Source organism: Saccostrea echinata, unplaced genomic scaffold (assembly GCF_033153115.1).
Source record: "Saccostrea echinata isolate AGI-Se365-2 ecotype Australia unplaced genomic scaffold, CSIRO_AGI_Sech_v1 ptg000023l, whole genome shotgun sequence".
Classification (NCBI taxonomy): Eukaryota; Metazoa; Mollusca; class Bivalvia; order Ostreida; family Ostreidae; genus Saccostrea; species Saccostrea echinata.
In genome coordinates this window covers 12,766,540-12,783,495 of record NW_026889772.1, presented here as the reverse complement: position 1 = coordinate 12,783,495, position 16,956 = coordinate 12,766,540, and the positions used below count along the sequence as shown (strand labels likewise).

At 32.8% G+C, this 16,956-nt stretch overlaps 1 protein-coding gene across 1 annotated transcript; it reads right to left on the bottom strand.

The window, feature by feature from the left end:
• Window positions 1-4,537: 4,537 nt before the first annotated feature.
• LOC133191213 (protein aurora borealis-like) lies at window positions 4,538-16,726 on the bottom strand. Its single transcript, XM_061326949.1, has 14 exons — window positions 16,631-16,726; window positions 15,222-15,464; window positions 14,809-15,011; window positions 14,244-14,392; window positions 12,586-12,668; window positions 10,993-11,114; window positions 10,357-10,446; window positions 9,311-9,367; window positions 8,936-9,080; window positions 8,523-8,643; window positions 8,158-8,284; window positions 7,218-7,478; window positions 5,314-6,141; window positions 4,538-4,932 (listed from the first exon to the last, which is right to left on the bottom strand). Exons 2-14 carry the CDS (start codon window positions 15,413-15,415, stop codon window positions 4,814-4,816), a joined length of 2,499 nt encoding a protein of 832 aa, XP_061182933.1. The 5' UTR covers window positions 15,416-15,464; window positions 16,631-16,726; the 3' UTR covers window positions 4,538-4,813.
• Window positions 16,727-16,956: the final 230 nt, after the last annotated feature.

Below are 16,956 nucleotides of genomic sequence, written 5' to 3'. Positions count from 1 at the left end.
TAACATTATTTTTGAATAATAATTATTCATATTAATTAATAATATATCAATTATTCAACCATCCACTAAAAAAAAAACACACGATTGAAATAAACTTATCCATATCAAAATCAAACAAAATAAATGCTGGAAATGAAATGGGTATTAAATTAGGTTCCCAAAAAAGCGTAATAACGTTAATCGGTTGTGATGGAAAATCAGATTTTTTTTCATAATCGATTATCGGAATAATCGGATGGACTATAATCGATTAATAATGGAATGATTTCAAGTATTAAATTTGTTCATTTTTCAATGAAGAATAAATTGGTAAAAATTATAGATTGATTTCTAAAATACATTTTTGATATATTTTTGTATCACTGAATTCATTTATTATGTTATTTTTTAGAGTTTAGTTAAATTCAAAGAAAAGTGGATCAAATATCATAGGAATAATCTGCTTTTAAATAAATATTTTGATTAATCGATTATCAAAATTATCATCGATTATCTATAATCGATGGCCATTTCGATTATCTAATCGATTAATCGGTACATCAATACTAATCGGGTGTTCAAAAAAATGTAAATACGCGAATCAAAAGGCGTAATATTGCGGAAAAGGGCGAATTTTTTTTGCTTTTTCCTCGTAGTTTAAGGCTAACAGGCTTTTGATGACAGTTATTGGTTGATTTGTTAGTACTTACGTGTAAATATTTCAATTCTGGGTTCCATGACATGGATACTTTTCACCATCACTTTACAGGCACTTAGTATCGTTTTTGAAAGTGGGGAGGGGGGCAGACAAAAAAATACAACTTACCTGTAAAAACTTTAACAAGCAATAAAAGAAAAAAAATTGTCCAAACTCAAAAATTCTATTTCTTGGATGGGGTCGATGGGGAGGGGGGTTCCAACTTTCTTTCACAACCAAATTTTATTCATACAATACCAAATTACCATGATTTAAATATGCTACAACGAAAAGTGGGGGGGGGGGGGGGCACCATTTCATAGTAAAAGAATATATTTGGAAGCATGCCTAGAAAGACATAGGTCTTGGGTAGTTTAAAATCTAATTTTTATGCCCCCGTAATCGAAGATTCGGGGGCATGTAGCTTTTGCCCTGTCCGTCCGTCTGTCTGTCTGTTTGTCCGCAAAAACTTTAACCTTGCCCATAACTTTTGATTGGTTGGAGCTATAGCTTTCATATTTCACATGTGAAAAGATCTTTCTTTCGATACCATTTTGACCTTGACCTTGGACCCACTTTTGCAAAATTTTATGAGACTTTAACCATGGCCATAACTTTTGAACACTTAGAGCTTGGGCTTTCAAACTTCACAAGTGTATTCCTTGTGATCCTTTGGATAACAACATCTTTGACCCTTTGACCCTGGAGATTGACCTACTGTTTAAAAATACTTTAACCTTGGCCATAACTTTTGAAAGTTTTGTGCTAGGTCTTTCGTACTTCGCATGTGTACTCCTTGTGACAAGACCTTCCTTTACATACCAACAACTTTGACCTTTTGACCTTAGAGTTTGACCTACTTCAATTTTGAAAACTTTTAAACTTGGCCATAACTTTTGAACAGTTAATGCTAGGGTTTTCATACTTCACATATGAATTAATTGTGAGAAGACCTTCCTTAGATACCAACAACTTTGACCCTTTGACCTTGACCTACTTCAATTTTGAAAAATGTTAACCGTGGCCATAACTTTTAAACAGTTAATGCTAGGGTTTTCATACTTCACATATGCATTCCTTGTGAAAAGATCTTCCTTTAAATACCAACAACTTTGACCCTTTGACCTTGTAGTTTGACCTACTTTTGTAAAACTTTAACCTTGGCCATAACTTTTGAACAGTTGGTGTTAGGGCTTTCATACTTCACATGTATATTCCTTGTTACAAGACCTTCCTTTGGATACCAACAATTTTGGATTTGACCTTGGAGTTTAACCCACTTTTAAAAATTTTAAACATTGGCCATAACATTTGAACGTTTGGTTCTAGGGCTTTCACATTTCATGATCATGTGTATCTCTTGTGACAAGAACTTCCCTTGGGCACCATTTGACCTTGGCCTTGCCGTTTTACTTACTTTGAAAAAAACTTTAACCTTCGCCATAACTTTTCAATGGTTTGTACCAGGGCTTTTGAATTTCACAGGTATATTCCTCGAGACAAGACCTTTCTTTGAGTACCAACATTTTTGATTTCTTGACCTGGAGTTTGACTTGCATTTGAGAAACTTTAACATTCCCCATAAGCTGCCGACGGGGGCATCAGTGTTTCACAAACACATCTTGTTGAACAATGAAATCCCACAATCTGGAAAAGGGGTGGGGATTCCTTTACAGGGATATGCCACCAGACAGGGTTAGGCCTTTTCTGCATTTGTTTAGAATATGTTCTTGGACAGGGAAATCAAATCTAGTTGAAATAAATGTATGTGACCGATGTTTTGCGGTTATATTAGTACAGTAACAGTGCTGGCAATTTTCACTGGTGGTGTTGTTAAAAGAAATTATATAATTTTACCCCAAAAAAATTACAGATTTTCAATTCTAAACATTAAACAAGAGGCCAATGGGCCACGTCGCTCACCCCAGCACCTTGGCTAGGAAAAAACAGAAATCAGTGCAGTATTGAAAAGTTAAATATAAATGTGGTTGCAATATTTGATCTTCTATTGAATCCTTGCCCTACATTAATATGACTAAACATGGCTTTGCTGTTCTTGAGAAGATTTTTTGCAATATATTCCCAAGTAAAACTTTGATCCCCCATTGTGGCCCCAACCTACCCCTGGGAGTCATGTTCTGAACAAACCTAAATCTACACTACCTGTGGATGCTTCTATATCAGTATGACTACACAAGACTTTGCCGTCTTTGAGAAGATTTTTTTCCTTTTACAGTACTAGTATTCCTTTGTAAAACTTTAATTGCCTATTGTGGCCATGCCCAATCCTCAGGGGTCATGATTTGAACAACTTGAATCTACACTGAGGATGCTTCCATAATAATATGACTAATCATGGCTTTGCTGTTCTTGAGTAGAAGATTTTTCAAGATTTTTTCCTATATATTCTTATGTAAAACTGTGGTCCCACCCTACCCCCCAGATTCATGATTTGAACAAACCTTAATCTACACTACCTGAGGATGCTTCCATATTAATATGACTCAAGAAGATTTTGCTATTCTTGAGAAGAATTTTTGAGATTTTTTCCCATATATTCCTATGTAAAATTTTGAACTCCCAGTGTGGCCCAACCCTACCCCTGGGGGTCATGATTTGAACAAACTTGAATCTACACTACCTGAGGATGCTTCCTTGTCAATATGACTAAACATGGCTTTGCTGTTCTTGAGAAGATTTTCAAAGACTTTTCCCGAATTATTTCCCCTAGGAAGAGGGAGTGGCCCTTTATTTGAACAAACTTGAATCCCCTTTACCTAAGGATACTTTGTGCCAAATTTGGTTGAAATTAGCTCAGTGGTTCTGGAGAAGAAGATGAAAATGTGAAAATTTTATGATGATGACAATGGACAAATTTTATTCAGAAAAGCTCTCTTGAGCCTTCGGCTCAGATGAGCTAATAATAAAACTATGAAAAATATGGCTACAACAATAATTCCAACAATAAATGTGTAGATAATTTAGTAGAATACCGTATTCCCCAAAACTGTTAAGTGCCCCCCCCTCCTAAAATGTGTATGTCTGTGTCTATAATCAATACCCTGAGGTGATAAATGCTTTTGAAATATGTCATACATTGTGGGATACCCACGGGTGATCTCATCTTTTACTCATCATGATGTGTAATTGTTGAGATCACCCATGGGTATCTGACAATGTATGTCATAATGTAAATTTTAAACTATATATAAATGTATAAAAGATCAATTTGTTTACTTCACAAAAATATTTTTCCATTTTTAGTGTCCATCAGTTAATCAGTTTTGTCTGTTTTCATTTCTTGGAGAACATCTACAAAATACCAAACAAAGCAGAAAATTTTTAACTGTCTATGTTTCATAACCTTAGATGTAAAAAAAAAAAATAATAATAATAATGATAAAAAAAAATCAAATATTTGCTTTTTCTATCAACAATAAATTTACAAGTCCATCAAGTAATAACAACTAATCAGAGTTCAATATTTAATAATCGTTAAATCGTAAAATCATTAAAATACAACTTTATTCATATCATACATGTACACACATTTGACTTTATGCTGTAGTAAAACTCCGCAATATCAAATCAATTTACACATCATGACAGAAAAAAAGAAGGAATTAAATGCAAACAATGAATGACTAAATTTAGTCTATAAATTATTTGAATTCATTTGGCAAATGATATATATGTGCATGTAGTTATTTAATTAAGATTGGTACTCATGTCACACAAGTGTCATTTCAAATTTCAAAGCTAAAGCAAACTATATGTATGTAAAAATTTTCAACTCAGTAAATCACATTTTTACTGGTAAGAACATAAATAATACATGTAAAAATACTTTGACAAAATATCTAACTATAGAAAATTGATTTGCGGTAATTTTTTATTCAATAAATTAGTTTCCTTAGTTTTGACATGATTCTGCAGAAAATAAGGGGTTGCTTTGGCACATTTTGACATAAAACAAATAAATAATGGACTCCGGCAGTCTGAAAATGCATACAACATACATTGGACACTGAACAGTGACATACAAACTCATACAAATTACAAACACTATACTCCCTGGATTTCTATGGACAGAGATTTAGCTCCATTGTCAGTGAGATTATTAATAAGTCACAGTCATCAAGATGGCTGGGTAGGAATGCTGCTGCTATCCATGGAAGTCTTGATTGAGGAGAGCATGTGTCCAAATTTAGCCAAGTCCTCCCCGGCTTGTTTTAATATAGCTAGAGCTTGTTCACCTGTAAATGAAGTGAAGTGTACTCATCCACTCTCAAGGTACATTACCAGTGATATGTGTTCAAAGTATACATTTTGACTAAACATTTTTGTTACCTGGAAATTGAAATTTATGAGGCAAACAGAAAAGATAAAGTTGCAGTGCATCTATGACAAGAAATGTGAATTCATGCCATAGTCTTAGCAAGAATAAAGTTAACTATACACTGTTTCTAGTAGCCTCTCTGTTTCATAATTCTTACAGAGACTGTCAAATTTTTTTCAACACTATAATCTTTCATGAAATGTCAAACTGCTAGTGGTAGTTGTAGTTTGAATTTGTTATAGATGTTGCTAAATTTGAAATGGTCTTGAACAATACACATAAAAAAAAGATCACTTACTTGCTGCGACTGTGTTTGAATAATCTCCCTTGCCATTTTTTTGGGGTGTGGATGACACAATAGGTTCTAATTCATGTAAAAGAGACAATCCAGTTTTATTCATGATCATGGACGCCAAGTCCTCCTCAGGATCCGTGCTTGTAGATTGCATCTCGGGATACATCCTGTTTACCATGTCTAGGACACTGCGAGCTCTCTCCAGAATTTCCTCTTCACTGTATGGAGCATGACCAAACTGTTCAGGATTAGTAACATCTAAAATTTGTTCAATCAATGGATTTTCCCTGAGAGAGAATTTATTTGAAGACACTGGGTTAAATGCTTTGGCATCATTTTCTTTGGCAATGAATTCTGGGAAATCTGTGGGTTGATTTGGATCCTGTAATACCGAGTCTATTGGGAGTTTACTGAACAATGAAGTCAAGTTCGTTGATGGAGGAATTTCACTGTTGGCTGTCACAGAAAATGGGTTACTCTGACTTGATGCTAACCCTGTGTCATGATTGGTTGACTGAAGACTTGCAGTCTGATAACCTGTGTCATGATTGGTTGAATTAGGTGCAATACCATGATCATCCATTTCCATGGAATAATCCTTTGCACAGAGCAAACTAGATGTCTTTATTTCATCTGCAAATCGTAAATGCTTTGAAGGCTGCTCATTTGTTTCAAACTCCATAGCTGTGTCTTCAAAGTCATGAAGAATGTTTCTCTGACCACGCCTAGCTAAATGGGAAATTTTTCGTGTGGTTGTTGGTTTTCTTTCTGAGTGACCATCAGAAGCTAGAGGAGTATTTGTTTCTACATCAGACTCATCTGAGGGAAAATCTGTAATAAAAATTTTGTCTGAAGTACCAGTGGACTGCATAAAATATATTAACCTTTACAGTTTATCAATATTCAGTGTAATCTATATGATTAAGTCAGTGTATGTATAGTAGGAATCAAACTTTTTGAAATCATCTTTACAATTCATACTGTATAAGTGGAAATTTTAGAGGGACGCAAATTTAGTGATGTATCCTTAAAAATTGATATACATGTATATTTTTAGCGAGATGTAATTTTAGCAATTTTACAATGCTTACAAAGAAGCTATTACAAAAGATACACAATTAATTGTTAGCGAAATTCATTTTTAGCGATCTCAACACCTTTGCTAATAATGCCCAAATTGGATCCTCACTAAAAATTCTGCTTATATAGCATTATCCCTGCAAGTAGTGTCATTTAGAAAATGAAAGAGTGTGGGTTTTTTTCCTTACTAGTAGAACGAAGAACACCAATGTACACTCAGAAATGAGTTGTCTTTAAGGACAGATGATACAAACGTTCATCAAAATATACAATGAAAATAAGAACTAAATGCATGCTTATATAAGTAAAATGAATAAGTTTGGCCAAATGGATTTTAATTTTTCATTCTCATTTTCACAATATTGTCCTATGAAGTGATAAAAATTTGTATAGATTTATAAGTGTGATCACAGAAAGGTAGAATTTTGAACATCATAGAAAGTTGACAATTTCTTAAAACCGGTATTCTAGAAATTTAATATTTGCATAATTTACCATCAAAATACATGCAGATCCAAAAATATATACAGTAAAACATGCTTATAGCAAACACGGTTATAATGAAGTGACGCTTACAGCAAAGTGATTTTCATTCCCAATGACTTTAAAATATATTGTGAACTTAACGGATATAACAAATTACATTTATAACAAAGAAAAATCGTCCATCCCTGGCACTTCGTTATAAACTTGTTTTGCTCTATCAATCCAGGCATTGATTTTTTTGTTTGTATCATCTGTCCTTAGTTAATATACTTTTTTAAAAGTATACATGTATTTGCATATGTTAAAGAAATAGATAGAGTCAAAACAAAGCCAGCAGTTACCTGGTATTGGTTCCTGTATAAAAGATCCTTGGTCATCATCAAGGATCCCTGGGTTGGCACAGATTGGGGAGACCCCTGGACTCTGAATGGACAGCTTGGACCTGCTCTTTGTTTGTGGGGTCTTACAAAGCCCCCCCTTAATGGGGGAAACCTCAGGGCTACTGAGAGACTGGGCAAATTCAACACTCATGTTCTTCTGAACTGTACCCTCCCCAAATATTTTCTCATGTGGTGAAAAGAGACCAGAGGACCTCTTTGTGGCTGAAACATAACAAATCCTGATGAATACTTTTTCTCCTTTACTGAAACATATGGTATGTCAAAATTTATGGTTTTATCTTTCTTAAAACTCAGTCTCAACTACAGTTAGTGGTGTGATGTTACATTTCAAAAAAACTTTATATGTAGATTCTTCAGTGATGTAACAGAACTTCAATAACAACAGGAGCCAATGATAATTCATTACACCATACCCATAGTATTCACCTTCAGCATTATAAGCTTGGCTATCTCATATGAACATGAAAATCATACATATATCCTCAATATAAGATTTAATGAAAATCTCATTATTTCAACCAATAATATTTATAAAGAGCTGCATAACAAAGAAGAATGAGGATTTACAAAAAATTCTTAAAAGGGAGACAATTAAAAAAATAGCCCAACCAATCAGTTGACACTGCTCATCTCAGAAGCCCATCTTTACAACCAATATTTAACAACAAATATTATCCTTGGAATTTTTATTTTCTATTTAATTTTCAATAAAACCTTTGTGCATATAAGATGTACCTAACAAGATAACTTATAAAACATGTAAACTTTAAATTTTCAACAAAATACTAAAAATTCCCTCTCCATCCCCATAACTTTATTAGGGATGACATACATGTGTATACAGTCATGTTACTCATGTATTATAACCCCCAATACTCACACACAAGTCCACGCACAATGGGAGATAACTCTGGGGAACTGAAGAGTTCTCTTTGTTGTTGTTTGTTCTGAAACTCCGGAGTTTCTAGTCCCTTTATATTCTTTATTGGGCTTGATGAAAAATGACTCTGTAATAGACATGAAAACATTTAAGATATATGGATATTGTTTGATTGAAATCATGCAGTCTTCAATCAAATTGTCAAATAAATTCTTTAATGCTTGGCCTTCCAAGTAAACACACTTAAATTAAAATCACCCAAGGATGTTTTGTGGCAAGTTTGGTTGAATGGATGAACATGTTAAACTGGATCCTAGTGTAGAGAACTAGGTTACCTGAGTGACTAAAGTGGCTTTAATACTTACTCTGCTGGGTGGCCTAAGGGGCGTGGCATGCTGGAAGGGAATCTCTGCTTCATTGGCTGAGATTACTTGTGGGGAGGAGCAACCATTAAAGTCAACTTCTTCATCTATCACAGGAGCTGTCCTAAATGAATATTGTGGTATAAATATATATATATATATATATATATATATATATATATATATATATATAAATATAAATATATATATATATATATATATATATATATATATATATATATATATATATATATATATATATATATATATATATATATATATATATTGTACAATAAAATAAAATATCAAATCATTTAGAGACTCTGTTCATTCAATTCAATATGCACAGAAAATGTTAAAATACATTGTAACAAGTGAAAATAGAGAAACAGATTTTCTCCTGTAGTAATACTAACTTTACAGGACTAATAGCAAAACTACTATTGTCTGGATGAAAGAACAACTTTCTTCTTAAAGAGGAAGTGCTTAACACATCCTGCACAGCTTCCTTTTTCTGTGATGTTTCATGAAGTTCAGTGTCTTCACATACCATGTATTCACCTTATAAAAAATACATACAGGTAGGAACAAGAGGCTATAGAAAGTCAAACAATCATTAAACACACAAATCCAAAATGATCCCTTTGACCTTAAATTCATGGAAAAGTTAAGTAAATACACTTATTATATCAACATATATGTATCTAGGAAGACAATGATAACTATTTAACAGATTAAGCTTTCAGTGCATTTTGTTTTGAGTGGTATGATTCAGTATTGTAAACACAAACCTAGCACTTCCTTGACATCAAAATTTACAGGTAATGACAGCATTGTCTGAGCTGATGCTGGGAAAAACAAATTTACATGACTGTATTATCATTTATTTAGTGAATTAAATTAATTATTGCATCAATGTAAGTGACTTATAACAAAACTTCTCTTAAAAATTCCACATCTTGAAGAAGAACATTAGAAAAACAGATCTGCTTACTCCAAACAAATCTTATAAGTACCTTTCTGCTACTTTTTCTGTAAGATTTGACTTTCATGTAAATACAGAAAATTTAAGTGATTCATATAAAACAAATTATTTATTGTTGTAATTGCAGAAAACACACCAATTATGATACTCAATGTGGACATGATGACACATTGGAAAGTTACACAAGAAGATATGAAAATTCAAAAGTTACACAAGAAGATATGAAAATTCAAAAGTTACTGTAGATTCCTTATTTTACGCGAGTACTTAATATCGCGAAATGGCCCTTAGACGACAAATCGAGAGAAGTATAATTCGTGAGTGGACACTTGATTAAGACATTTTATATGGATTTCAGTACCACAAAAATTAAAGCGAGTAATTTTATTTTCGCGAGTGGTTCTTCTCGCGTAATTACGCGATAATTATTTCCTTGCATATATTTAGGAATCTACATTACACAAGAAGATATGAAAAAAATATTTCCTTTACTTCCTTATTTGTCCATCACAGTCTAGCAGTTTGTTTTCATCTGGATAACTACTTATTGTGCGATACAAATGCTTGAAAATTGTACGATGATTTTCTATCACTCAAATGTTCATACTGCCCTATTTCCATAGTTTATATTTTTTAATACAAAAAATGACAAGAATCTGGAAATCAGGGGATTTGGTATTTAAAGCATAGAGTGTATTTACAGGGTCAAAAATCTCAAAAATCATGGGTAAATTGGGAGGATAGGGCAGGTCTGGAATATGTTTTTTGTAAACGAAAAAACCAGTTTCCACAAATATAAACAAAACTTAAAAATTCTCATTAGATAATGAGATTGTATACTGGGATAGTTACCATCTTGCAACTCGGGGATCTTTGTGACAAAGGGTAGCTGTTTCTGAATGGATCCTTGAAGATCTGGCTCCAGTGTTTTCAATGGAGTCTCTAGATTAAAAAATATATATATATATATTAAACTCTGCAAGAAACTTGATATTAATTTAAAGCAGAGGGAAATGAAAGTGCATCAGAAGAATAAATGTATCGTTTTCAACAATGGTGAATTTTTTGTCTATTATTTCACAATTTTTTTTGTTGAATACTGTAAATCACTTTTTATTCGCGAGAACATTACTTTCGCGCTATTACGCGAGACAGTCTGCTCGCGAAAATTTCATTCTCGTGTAAATTTTCGTTTGTGTAGATTATATACAAGAATTCGTGAAAATTTTGTCTTGCTTATACATACCAAATACCTATCTCGCGAAAATAAGGTGTCACGAAAATTTGGTGAACTACAGTATTACAACAAATACATGTACATGTATGTGAATTCTTTAACATTTTTATTTACATGTATTTCAATCAATTATTTTTTTTTTTACTCCTTTCAATATTTATTTTTGATTTTCTAACTTATGTGTAGGTAAAAGTGTGTTCACTATAAAATGAAGTCAGCGATGTGTAAAATACTGATTTTCTTTCACTTACGCACAAGATTTTTGGCCCCTGTTCCTTTGGAGTTGGAATTCCATGGAGAGGGTGCTATCAGATTGTTAGAGAAGTAATTTTCAATAGCTTTCTGTGCTCTCTCTTCAACTTCCTTGTCTGGTCTGTATAAATTAAAATAAACAGCCATGCTGCAGAGTTCATTATACAAATTATTATAAATGCTCCATATATGTAGAAACAGATGTCTTTGATTTACAGACAATCAGTGAACAAGTGAAGAGCACTATCAAAATAACTGAAATCTGATTGATAATGAACTAGAAATATGTCCATAGTAGGGGTGCAATGATACACTTACCTCACGATACGATACGTATCACGGTATTCAGTTCACGATACGATACGTATCATGATACATGACAAGGTAAAGAAGTCTTTCAAGTTTTTAAAACTCGACAGGGTTATATCAAATGTTTATATTTTTTGATAATCAAAATATCAATCTGTTAACTTTATTTGGATTGAAAAGTAGATCTTTGAGTTGCAACAATATTCTAAAATGAAGAACATTAGCATGGAACTACGGTAGCCTGGATTCAAAGTTCAGATATGACTTATTTATAGAAAAGGGCCTTTCCTCATTATCTTCCTTTTAAATTGGAAGTGTTATCGCGTTCTACTCCACAAGTTGGAAACACAGGCGTGATGAGATACCGTGTATTACCATAGAATACTTTTAGATCTAAATGGTTTATCACTTTTCTTAACATCTATAACTTTTAATCACATTAGGAATGAGTTAAAGTCCTTCACCCTGTTATATCTTAGGTCTGTAAGATGCTTGAGATGAGTTTAACTGCCGTTACTGCTTTATCATCGACCTCATGTTTTGCGCGGAAGCCATTTTTAAATTGTAAACGAGGAAACAAAACGGATGATTCGGATAATTCTGGACCGATTGAACCAAACTGTGATATCAGTTTAGCGTATCATGAATTGAATCGTTGCACTCTTAGTCCATAGGACATGAATGCCCCGCCTAGGGTATATTAGTAATGCAAAAATTTAACACAAATTGAGAAAAGCGAGGTCAAGTTTAAAGGAAAGGTCAAGGTGAAAAAATATTGATGCAGTTGAATAGCTTACATCAGTATGTATCAGCATATGAAGTTTGACACTAATTTAAGAAAAGTGAGGTCAAAAGAAAGGTCAAGGTCAAAAATGTTGATGCAGTTGAATAGCTTACATCAGTATGTATCAACATATGAAGTTTGATTACACTATCTTGAATGGTATCTTTAAAACTGAGCTAAACACTAATTTAAGAAAAGTGAGGTCATGGTCAAAGGAAAAGTCAAGGTCAAAAAATGTTAATGCAGTTGCATAGCTCTCATCAATATCTTTCAGCATATGAAGTTCGATGAAAATATCTTGGATAGTTTCTTTGAAACTGAGCTTTGAACAGAGCTAAACGCAAAGTCTGACGGAAGGACAGACTGAAGGACGGAAGGACAGAAAGACGGAAGACGGACATGACAAACACTATATGCCCAGGCCATATTCATGGCGGGGCAAAAAATAAAACAAGCATCCATTTTTCTACAGGAGGTAACTCTTCAGGTGATCACTCACGTAATTTGTTGATATACTGGCATTTCGTCAATGTCTGCAGGGTGGAGTTCTGCAATATGTTCAATTGACCAGCGGAATGGCTTCTGAAAATGGGCAAAAAATTTAAAGCTAACGAAAACATTTATAAGTCAGATAAAATCTTTGAAACATGTCAAAATAAAATGTACACATCAGGGATGGGGTAATTGAAAAAAGTAATTGTAATTGACTGTAATTAATTACATTTTTTGAAGTAATTGGAAGTAATTTGTAATTGAACATTTTTTCAATTACTTGTAATTGTAATTTAATTAATTACACTGAAAAAATACCATGTAATTTCAATTACTTTTTCAATTACATTCAATTACTTTATATAATACACATTCATGATATATTCATGATATATCATCACCACTACCTCCCCATTTTACTGGTTTTTATTTTATTGATAAACATATCCTCAATCCTCTAATTATACAAAATCTTAGGTTAATGCTTACAAAAAAATAATTAAATGATTAGCTTGATAATAATAAACTAGTTTCTTTCTAATCATTATGTAAATTTTGAATTTTTTTATCTATGTTTATAAATATGAATTTTGAACCACCCTTCTTAGGTCTATTCAGCTATGAAACACACATTTATTATATTTCAATCTTTGTTGTTTGAACAATAATAAAGAAAAAGAAAGTGTGTGTCATTAATTAAGTTCTCTCTTGTTGGAAAGAGATAATTGCCCTCCAGATCACAGCTTTAAATTGCAATCAAAACAAATCAACTCCTCTAAAGAGATATTCATTCCATGATTTAGAAGACCAAGCCAATGGAGATAATTATTTCAATTTAAAATGCTCCGCTAGCTTTAGATAAAAAAAACTTTCAATTTGATAATTATTTTAATATTTAAACAGATTTTTAAGAATGAATTTTCTATCTGTACAATTCTGATTTATGAAGTAAAATTGTTCAACAAAAATAGCAATTTAGGATGTTCAGGTTACCTTCAAAGAAAATATTTAATTTGAGAGGTTACAGTTGCGACTCATTTCACTCTATTAAAATACTCACTTTCAATCAAATATCATAAGCCATGCAATTTGTGTACATGTAGGTTTTGTGTGGTGGAAACTGCATCAAACTGATCTCAGATAGTTCTTTAAGATATCCTTATTGTTTTGTAAATAAATGTTATAAATTAAAACAGAATGATACACAATGCCTATAGCATATTATTTCTTAATTGTACTGTTTGTGCAGGGCTGAGCTTATATACAAATAAATGATGTTCTGTATATTCATTGACAAAGATTATAAAAATTTTCAAAAAAAATTAAAAATGTAATTTGTAATTTAATTAATTACTTTTGCAAAGTAATTGTAATTTAATTAATTACATGTCTTAGAAAGCCTGTAATTTAATTGTAATTTAATTGAAGAAAAAGTCAAAGTAATTGTAATTTAATTAATTACTTTTTAAAGTAATTGACCCCATCCCTGGTACACATATGAATATTAAATATACATTGTACCTATATATAAATAATAATTTGATGTTATTTTATCATATGTAATGAGTCTTGAGTTACCATTTAACACTTGATGAGCTGCCTTATTTTTGCTTTACAATTCTCTCCTATTTCAGTGTAAGACATTGTAAGTTGACATAATCTAACCTTCTCGTCCGTGGAGGGTGTGGACTGTACAGTAAACACCCCAGGACTCATAAATACAGGACCATCAAGCTGCTCCAGGAGGGCCGCATCAAACGGGTTTATTACCCTCTGTTTCCTCCCTGACGATGATCCTAGAGGAGGCCGGGAGCCTGCCAAGTAAAAAGGAGAAATAACACCTCATATTGAATATCCAACCTATAATTGCAGTCAGACATATCCATAAAATTTGTTACCAGATCATTTTTTTTTTAAACCACTGTGAAATCATCAAGGATTTTGTAGGTCATCATTACCATTTACCCACAAATTTACATTCCCTTAAACTATAACTTTGTTAAAATATTGATTCATTGAATCTTTCATATATATATGGTTACCTACTTAACAGTTAATCTTGATTTCCCACAAATACTGACCCCAACAAATCAAAATACATGTTGTTCCAAAGTATCTACATGTATTGGATTTCTTCCTGACTAGAGACAAAAAACTTACTTGTCTTTTGAACAGTTTGTGGAATTTACTCTATAAACTGTATTTTTTTCTAATTCTTGTCCCTCTTTACCTTGAGGTGTCTTGTGTACAGCAGGACTTCCATTATCTTTTGTGACCGGGGTCTTGAACACTGGCCGGGGGCTGACACCTGCTGGTGTTGCAGACATAGGTGTGTATGAGTGAGCATCATGTGTGTACGGACTAGATAGCACTGATCTCAAAAACAACTCATTCCTTGATCCAGCACCTGGCAGCTTATGACTAGGACTTGGACTAAAAAGACAAACAAAGAACTTTATTTAAGAGCAAGTTTTATTACTCTGGAGGTTGTCCACTCAAAGTTCAGTCTTTTGATTTATAACCTCTTGATAACAAAAGCCCCACCCTTTCAATTCAGAAAGTTATTAGAATTTGTAAATTGGGAAAAGATCAAAGCATGTGTTCTCTAACAACAAGGTGTGCAAGTTATCAAGTAGAAAATACCTTGACATGTGAGGATGCACATATCCAATTTTCTTGCCATGGGCTCCTGGAGTGAAAATTTTGGGTGCATATTTGGGACTTGCTGCATAGTCTTTCGGGGTTCCAAAAGGGACCTTTAGCTTTCCCTCCTCATGATCATTTTCCTCATTTGGCAAAATTGGAGATGGCAACTTTAAAGGAGAATCTTTGTCCATTTTTACAAATGATATCCCCTGTATCAATTTGCACTAGTTCATTTTAGGACTGAAAACAAAAAAAAAATCAACAGGTATTATGACTATTTTCATCATTATAAACAATCATAAAGATCATATAATGAGCTTATTCTCTTACAAATGTTAGAATAATAGTACATACTACATTACACTAATTTTGTAAGACGTGTTAAGCTGTATTCACATATTTTGTACAATAGAAAATGAGCAGAACTACCAGGACGATCTTGGGCATGTTAATTAAATGAACTTTTGAGGTCCTGCAATAAAAATTGCTATTGTACATGCAGAGCTTAAGGCTTGTTCATTTTTTTCTTCAACGTCTTCAGTAATTCCCTTTTTAATGGATGTTTTATTGTAATGATTTGCAACATCCTAGGTCTGTTGCAATAAGTTTTAATTCGATAGTATTCAGTTTTGTTTACTAGGTAACTCACTCAGTCATAACAATTTTTTTATCATCATGAGTATACTAATATATCCAGGGACCTATATACTAACTAGTATATATAGGTCCCTGATATATTCTACCACTGTACTGGCCAGTGTGAAAATGCTGCACACTAGATTTTCTGGCTACATATGTCATCAATTTTCTGCAAACATCTGTATCATGAAGATACCAGTTGCTGAATGCTTGATAATTTTGTAGCAATCACACTATTATTGTAGATGAACTGGGCATCAAAGGGCTTTCATATGATGTTTAATTGTACAAGGTAAACATTCAAATTTATATCACACACTATATATCTGAAATGTGATTGCTTCCACGAAGGTTTGTATGTGAAAGGAACTTTATAAGAAACCAGTTATTCAGTAAACAATATAAGACAAGCTCCAGATAGTGGAATAACATCAAATGGGCTTTATATCTTCAAATATTCTCTGTTTTTCATAGTTCTGAAAGGAGTCCTTTTTGACAGTAGTAAATTTTCTGTAAACATGGTAAATGTAAATGCTGTACAATGTTTTCATGCATATTTTTCTTCAGAACAATTAATTCACCTTTGTTTAACCAATGTTGTCGTTTGATAAGTGTAGCCAATTGTAAAACTGGTAAACAAACCTATAAATAGTATTTGCAAATATGCCAAAATCAACTTGTATTTCACACTTGAATCATTTGTCCTACATCAGTACATACTACATACATGTTTGGTTAACCATTTTTCTGCTATAACCAACACTCACATATTGGATCTATTACACTCAAACATCTAATCACAAGTGAATTATTGTCACAATATCCCTTGTCGTAACATGTCCAAAATTAAACTATTTTTAATACCCGCCATTTATTTCAATTAAATCGTTCTTAAAATTATTCGTATCCAAGGCCCGAAAGCAGAGGTTTGTGTGAAGTATGAACTTCCAATGTTTCTATATTAGAAAGTTATGAACCAGAAAGGAATTTCAGCTACTTTTCTGCCAGAGACATTGAACCTGCTCAAATGACCTTGGGTCAATATCATAACTGAGCGTATCTAGGATTTTTTTTCAGAGGGGGGGGGGGGGTC